The sequence below is a fragment of the Vigna umbellata genome, chromosome 5, assembly GCF_029865625.1.
Source record: "Vigna umbellata cultivar VRB3 chromosome 5, Vumbellata_1.0, whole genome shotgun sequence".
Classification (NCBI taxonomy): domain Eukaryota; kingdom Viridiplantae; phylum Streptophyta; class Magnoliopsida; order Fabales; family Fabaceae; genus Vigna; species Vigna umbellata.
Window position 1 is genome coordinate 61,739,659 of NC_142169.1, and position 8,712 is coordinate 61,748,370.

Consider the following 8,712-nt stretch of genomic DNA (forward strand, 5'->3'; position numbering starts at 1 on the left):
AACTACCTTATAGGTTTATTCTTAAAAGATGTCTCATGAAAAAAAATATTTAAATTGTGTTTGATTTAAACTCCTAAACAACGTAGTGAAATAGGAATATAAATTATAATAAATAAAGAAACATGTGATATCTGTCTTTTTCTACGTGTTATTCGTTTGAAAAGATTAAGACAATTAATTTATTTGATATTTTATTTTTGAAATTGTATATTTAAAATATTCTTTTTGTTATTTTATATTAAGGATAAGACATGTTTTCTCTATGAAGTTTTATTCTATAGTTGTAAGAGATGATTCCACATAGTATGACCAACGCATCTTCATATTTAAGTGACTAAACCTCCTCGTAATATCGTCTTATGTTATTTTACTAAACATGTCAAATCGATAAGCTAAAATTAATATTTGTTGGGACTAAACAAAAAAAAGAATTGAAATTAAGACGTTATATTTATATATCAATAAAAAGATTTATTTTTACAAAATAAATAAGTAACTTTCTTAAAAAGGAATGCAGTAAGGTGACAAAAAGATAAAACTAACTTAATCGTGATATTTGATTATTATTATTAACAGTTCTTTTATAAATTTTGATTATATTTCTTGGAACAAAAGTTTGTATCCATTCTTGAAATTCTACGAGTTTATATCCATTTGTGTCTTATTTATTTGTATACATATTTACAAAATATATAAAAAAATCAAATTAAAAAATTTAATATATTAAAAATTTAATATAAAAAAACATCTATTATTTTTTTCATTATTAAATAATGATAAGTAAATTACAACGACACAAATTCTATAATAAAATATTTAAATAAATTAGAGATATTTAAGTAATTTAAATAATGTAAATATAGATGTGTATACTAAAAATTTGAATATGAACTACATATCTATACCAGTCTTTAGTCAATATAAATATTTTTTAACAATATTAGTGACGGGTTTGCAAAATGCTTACACACACATTTTACAAATTTATTTGTCATATCTTTTAAATAATCGATTACATATTAAAATAACTTGTAATAATTTAGTATTATAGAAAGCTCGTGGCACACATTAAAATATATATAATTTAAATAATTATTATTCTTACACTAGAATTTATGTGTACTGTAAGGGAAAAAAACGTTTAATCCTTATTCAAATAAATTATTATATAAAAGATATGAATTTGTGTCAAACTGGGTCGTGGTGTCGTAATTGGGCCTAAACTGTTATGCGTAGCCTGTTATTACAAGTTTACACGTGTCATCTTAGGTTATAAAAATGTCAGTGAAGCACTGAATAAAATTTTGGGACTTCAAACTTTAAATTGAAATTCCTTTTCACACAAAACCTCTCACGAAGTGTTGTGGAGATGGAGTGGAACCCTCAGACTCTGCAATTCCTATCGGAATGCTTTCTCCACACGCTGTCTCCGGCGCCAGAGCCCCGCCGCCGCGCCGAAGCCTCCCTCGCCGAAGCCGCAGACCGCCCCAACTACGGCCTCGTGGTCCTCCGCTTGGTCGCGGAGCCCTCCGTGGACGAGCAGATCAGGCAAGCCGCCGCCGTGAACTTCAAGAACCATCTCCGCACGCGGTGGTCCTCTGAGGCTCCCATACTGCCCCCGGAGAAGGAGCAGATAAAGTCCCTGATCGTTCCACTCATGCTCTCAGCTACTCGTAAGATTCAGAGTCAGCTCAGCGAAGCCCTCGCCGTTATTGGTAAGCACGATTTCCCCAAGGCATGGCCGGCGCTACTTCCAGAACTCATTTCCAATCTGAAAAACGCGTCACAGGCGTCCGATTATGCCTCCGTTAACGGCATTCTCGGCACCGCCGATTCCATTTTTAACAAATTCCGTTTCGTATTTAAAACCAATGATCTTCTCCTTGATTTGAAGTATTGCCTCGATAATTTTGCCGCGCCTTTGCTTGAGGTTTTCCTCAAAACGGCGTCGTTGATCGACGCCAGTGTCAATTCCGGCGCGAACCTGCGCCCGCTCTTCGAGTCGCAGAGTCTGTGCTGTAGCATTTTTTACTCCTTGAATTTTCAGGAGCTACCTGAGTTCTTCGAGGATCACATGAAGGAGTGGATGGGTGAGTTTCGAAAATATCTCACCACCACTTATCCTACTCTCGAGGGAAGTGGCGGTGATGGTCTTGCTATTGTCGATGAGCTTAGGGCCAAGGTCTGTGAGAATATTAATCTGTATATGGAAAAGAATGAGGAGGAATTTCAGGCTTATTTGAATGATTTCGCTCTTGCTGTGTGGACCTTGCTAGGGAATGTGTCTCAGTCTTCTAACCGGGATCAGCTCGCCATTACCGCTATCAAGTTTTTGACCACGGTCAGTACTAGTGTTCACCATACCTTGTTTGCCAGTGAAGGGGTTGTTCCTCAGATCTGTCAGGGCATCGTGATCCCCAATGTGAAGTTGAGGGATGACGATGAGGAGCTTTTTGAGATGAATTATATAGAGTTTATAAGAAGGGATATGGAAGGTAGTGATCTTGATACTAGGAGGAGGATTGCCTGTGAGCTTCTCAAGGGAATTGCTACGCATTATGGGGATGTTGTAAGGAACATTGTCTCTTCGCAGATACAGAGTTTGTTGAGTTCATTTGCTGCCAACCCTGTGGGTAATTGGAAGGACAAGGACTGTGCCATATACTTGGTTGTTTCTCTCGCTACCAAAAAGGCTGGAACCAGTTACGTCTCCACTGAGCTTGTTGACGTTCAGAGCTTTTTTGAATCCGTAATTGTCCCTGAGCTGCAGAGTCCCGATGTGAATGGGTATCCCATGCTTAAGGCTGGTGCACTAAAGTTTTTTACTATGTTCCGTAATCAAATATCCAAATCCATGGCATTGAAGTTTTTCCCGGATTTGGTTCGGTTCCTTGCTTCGGAATCAAATGTTGTACATTCTTACGCTGCAAGTTGTATTGAGAAGCTTTTGTTGGTGAAGGATGAGGTGGGTGGGTCTCGCTATACTTCAGCAGACATCAATCCCATCTTCCCGGTGCTGATGAACAATCTTTTCAGTGCCTTAAAGCACCAAGAGTCTGAGGAGAATCAATATGTGATGAAATGTATTATGAGGGTTCTTGGGGTTGCTGATCTTTCTGCTGATGTTGCTCGAGTTTGCATTGAGGGGTTGACCTTTATTCTTGGAGAAGTTTGCAGAAATCCTAGAAATCCCGTTTTCAATCATTATCTCTTTGAGTCTGTTGCTATTCTTGTGAAGCGGGGCTGTGAGAATGGCTTGCCTGTAGCTGTTTTCGAGACAAGCCTTTTCCCTAAGCTGGAAATAATTTTGACCAATGATGTAACCGAGTTTTTTCCGTACACATTTCAGTTGCTTGCTCAGCTTGTTGAGCTAAACAGATCACCCATTCCGCCCATTTACATGCAGATATTTGTGATTCTTTTGTCGCCTGATTCATGGAAAAGATCCCCAAATGTTCCTGCACTTGTGCGTCTATTACAGGCTTTCCTTCAAAAGGCACCTAATGAGATCAACCAGGGGGATAGACTGACTAAGGTGCTTGGCATATTTGACACACTTATACAATCTTCTAGCACATCTGATCAGGGATTTTATGTGCTCAACACTGTCATTGAGAGTCTTGAGTACGGTGTTATCAGACCTTATATTTCCCATATCTGGGCTGCTCTATTCAGGGAGCTCCAAAGAAGACGAACAGTAAAACTCATAAAGTCCCTTCTGATATTTATTTCACTTTTTCTGATTAAACACGGATCTTCAAACCTTGTTGATACTATGAACGGTGTGCAGCCAGATATTTTTAATGTGATTTTGAGTCAATTCTGGATACCTAATCTTAAGCTGATTACGGGAGCTGTTGAGCTTAAGTTGGCTGCTGTTGCCTCAACCAGACTCATCTGTGAATCTCCAATTCTTTTGGATCTCGCTGCTGCTGAATCCTGGGGTAAGATGGTGGACAGCATTGTCACTCTTCTTTCACGGCCAGAACAGGAAAGGGCCGATGAGGAGCCTGATGTGCCAGATATTTCAGAAAATGTTGGTTATACTGCTACATTTGTTCGTCTTTACAATGCTGGGAGGAAAGAAGAAGATCCCCTAAAAGATATAAGAGATCCCAAAGAATTTTTTGTTGCCTCGTTGTCTCGGCTGTCAGCACTTTCCCCTGGGAAATACCCGAAGGTCATCAATGAAGTGGTAGATCCGGCAAATCAAGCAGCACTACTTCAGCTCTGCAACGCCTATAATCTCACAATTGTTTGAGTAAGTACTTGAGCCACCTTAGTTTTTATCAATCTTGCTTGGTAGGTTTGCTTTGTTGAAGTTTCCGTCTGTTAGAATCTAAAATGTTGGACCCCATTTTGAAGTTGGCAAATATTACTAAGACTGTGTTGAAACCAGCTTATGTGTTCTGTTATGGACTCTCAAGTCTGGGTGGGATTTTGGTTGTCAACGACTGTAGTGATAAGGCATAGGTTTTTTTCTGACCAGTGCGGAGGACAACCTTCTCCTTTACAAACTACTGTTTCATTGCCCTAACTTCCTAGGTGTTTAAATTTGCTTCAATGGGACGGTGAGTACAGGGTGTATTGTATTTCCTTACAGAATAAAAACAAAAATTATTCATATACTTGACAGAAGTTATCATCCAAGACAGTTGTTGTTTTAGGTTTTCTCAACACTGTCAGTGGTTTAGTAACAGTTGAGTTACAAATGTAACGTAGCCATGTTTTAGTAGGTAATAAAGTTTGAATATGGAATTGAGTTGATCATGAAAATCAAGTGTCTTGGCTGTCAGATTTTAAATATTGGACACCAATGACATTTTCAACTTTGTGTGAGATTAAGTATGGAAGTAGCTTATATGTTCTATGGTGGACTCTAACGATTGGGTGGGATTTTCATAGTCAACGATTGTTACAGTATATAAGTTTTTGCTTGCCAGTGGGATGGATTAGATTGAGTTGCGAATTACAGTTCCATTATTTTTACTAGGTATTGAAGTTTGTTTGAATGAGTCTGTGAGTTACAAATTATCGGTCCCAACCTTGCCAATACACTTATTGACTTTGGAATTCCCATCGCTACTTTTACATCTACTAGTTTCGTAGCATTTGAGGTAACGTTTACAAAATTGTAATACTAAGCACAAAATTGTGGTAGCTCTTTGATGTAGGCATATTTTAGTAGGTAAAAAGATGGAACTTGGAAAACAGGTTTGGTTTTAAAAATGGTGTTGGATACAACTTTTATAATTTTAATTTGTTTTGTAGAGGTTGAAAAATCATTTTTACACATGAACTTACTTTCATGTTATAAGAAGAGTGGCTGGGATGGTGTGTATCGTACAAGTCAATTGCATCATTCGCTCTACTTTCATCTGTTCGATATTATTTTACCAAAAGAGGAATTAATTTTCAATCTTGTTACTTTTACTCGTATGAACGTTTATGCATTTGTTTTGGGCTTTCAACTTTCCCATTTGTGTGATAATGATGAGTTATACTAAAATGCTTAAATATAGTATTAGTATGGATTTACTATTAGTCAGAGCCTACTGCTGCATTTATGAAATAGCCAAGGGGTTTCAATGAACAATCTATCGTTTGTTTTTTCTGCAGTTAGTTTGATGAATGTACTTGGCTTCGAAGTACGGTTCAGTCCGAATCCACGAGCACCAAAGCATATTTTTCAAGTGCAATGTGATATGTTGGTATTTTAATGTATATTTATTTTATGCTCCCTTTTATTTTGTTGCTGATATTGCTTTTCAGCCGCTCTGGAGCAAATTGTAATGAATATATCCGTCAATTTTGTTTAAACTTGCATGTTAAAGTACAAAATTTATGTAGGTATTTTGCGATATCTGCTTCGGAACACATTGCATTTCTCTTTTTGGGGGTGCAACTGATATTGAATGAAATATGAGGATGAAATTGTAGCATTTGAGCGCAAAGTGGTTATTTGCAACACTGTTAAGACTAGGGAAATTGATCAAGAGTAAAATTCATAGCTTGTTACTTTTCAGTAGCATTGATTTTGTGGTAGTATAAAGCCCAAAGATTGATTTTTGGTGAACTTTTCATTGGAGTGTTACTCGGCTTTATTTGTCATTACTAATGTATTGTAAGTGTATTTAGTTGCATTCCAATGTTAGCGTCTGGTTGATGGTATAGGCTTATGTTTCTGTTTATGTGCGATTGGACCTGATGATGGTATAGGTTTGAGGTGATGTATTTCGTATTACGTGTTTGGTCCTGCATCAACGTGGTTTCCACATCTAGATGGAATCTTCCAGTTGTAGGTTTCACGTTTTTCACTCATTTACTTTCCTCTCTATATTTCTAAACATGTGAAAAAGTGATTTTGACATGAATAAACCTGTTGAATAGTTAAGATTCAGTATTATGATATGAGTGAACCAAAAAGCCAAATCTACCGTACCAAAATAATTAGAACTCAAAATGTAAAAATATATTTCATGATTTCCTCTATGTTGACTGTAAATTTTTTAGTGACAATTAGATGTCATGACAAATAGATGATATTTATGGAGTTATTATTAGCCTTAACTTTTTCAACTCGTCAGTTTATTTAATTTAGTTAGCCTTCAAACTGATGAGACAGTTGGGTTGGGATGATCTCCATTTATTTTTAATTAAAAATTGAAATAATACATAATTTGAAAGATTAGTAATTTTTATATTATAATTTTTGAAAAATATGAATATGTAATAATATTGTTATTTATATAATTAAGACCTATAAATTTAATTTTAATCAATAATTATAATATAGTAATTTAATATGTAAATGTAATAATTATTTTAATTTATTTAATTAAAGATATTACTCAATTTATATAATATTATATAAATATTATATATATATATATATATAATAAAAAAAATTAAAAGAAATTAGAAAAAGTTTGCGCACAAATTTTAGCTTGTTTTTTTATTCTGAGTCAGTTCCATTTTTTACAGACAATAAAGCGTTAAATTTAGCCTAATTGCAATGTTAATGATGTCATGATATTTTCAAATGTTATGTACATAAAAATGGTCAAATCAATGACATTTTATAACATTATCAACTACATTATATTTATAGGAACTTGAATAATAAGTAACATCTGTAGAGATTAAAAATGTTTTTTATAATGATTAAATATAAAAACAATTTATTTAGAAGGGCAAAGGTTAAAATTGAAGAAAAATTAAATATATATGACTTTAAATGAGTTTTTTTTATAATATAAGGAAGTTATATAAAAGGTGACTAATTTAATAAACTTTTAAAAGAATGATTAGAACTAGTATGAGTGTCTAATTATCAATCAATTTTGAAATAAATTAAGTAATAAAGAAATTTTAAGCATGAATGTGGTTTTTAACATTTCAAATAGGTTGAAAAAAATATATATAAACCTTTTGGATTTACAGGGTAAATGAACTAGATAAAAAAAAATACCTAGTTTACTTTTACTATTATAATGATTATTTATAAATATTTAGAGTCACCTACTAGATCAAATTCATTTTGAAACCTAAAGTTGTTCTATTGTTCTCAGTCATTTAATTGAAATGTAGTTAAATTAGCCAATGCTAGTACTATTACAATTTTTTTTATCTCGTTTAACTGTCATAATATTTATTATTATTGAAAAGTCAGCTTATAAACTTTATTTATTACTTTGGGTTAAATATGTTTTTAGTCCCTTAACTTTCAGCGAAAATTGAAATTAGTCCCTCTTCAAAACTTTGGACTAATTTAGTCTCCAAACTTTAGAAATGTGTGAATTTAGTCTTTTTAACCAAATTTTGTTAACTTTATTTGATGTTTCAAACGCATTTCTTAGTGAACATTGAAGAAAAAATGTGTCAAACGATGTAAACAACTCAAATGCTATCATGAAATGCACTTGAAACATCAAATAAACGTAACAAAATTTAGTTAAAAGGACTAAATTCACACATTTCAAAAGTTTGGGGACTAAATTAGGCCAAAATTTTGAAGAGGGACTAATTCCAATTTTCGCTGAAAGTTAAGGGACCAAAAACATATTTAACCCTATTACTTTTTCAATAAATGCTTATGTGTATACATTGACTAATATTTTCTTTTATCTCTATAAATATATAACTTTTAATTCTACTTTTTTTATAATTAATTTTATTTCATTTCTATATTTTTTTATTTTTGTAAAAAAAAATTGTTTTAACGTGTGATGATATTGATATGCCATTTTTTATGATACCAACACTTCTAATTGAACAATTATATTGAACAATTATATTGAAATGACATGATATAATTTCATAATAAAATTTAGTGTTGTAAAAACGGGTCATCCAGTCCAATCGGTTCGGTCCACCACGGGTTGGTCACTTAGTGAACCAACCCAACCCGACTAATTTATTAGTGAGTAGAAAAATTTGAACCCGACTCAACCCGCCACAGGTTGGTGGGTTAGTCGTTGGCTCACTTAATTAATTTATTTTTAAATATTTTTTTTAAATATATATTCTTTACTTTTAAGCATAAACAAATTCCTCTATTTCGATTTCACCTTTCATATATGTTCTTTCAATTTCAATTTCTCTTTTCGCTATTTGTTGCTTTCAATTTTTAAAGTAAGAGGGATAAATTCTTTGCACGACATGCGAGCAGTGTGTTTGATTTGGGTCTTGAGAAATACAAGGAGTTTTCCA

At 33.7% G+C, this 8,712-nt stretch overlaps 1 protein-coding gene across 1 annotated transcript; it reads left to right on the forward strand.

Annotated features, from left to right (window-relative positions):
* Positions 1-1,312: 1,312 nt before the first annotated feature.
* LOC124830729 (cellular apoptosis susceptibility protein, putative / importin-alpha re-exporter) lies at positions 1,313-5,942 on the forward strand. Its single transcript, XM_088116669.1, has 2 exons — positions 1,313-4,261; positions 5,620-5,942. Exon 1 carries the CDS (start codon positions 1,370-1,372, stop codon positions 4,259-4,261), a length of 2,892 nt encoding a protein of 963 aa, XP_087972795.1. The 5' UTR covers positions 1,313-1,369; the 3' UTR covers positions 5,620-5,942.
* The last annotated feature ends 2,770 nt before the right edge of the window (positions 5,943-8,712 follow it).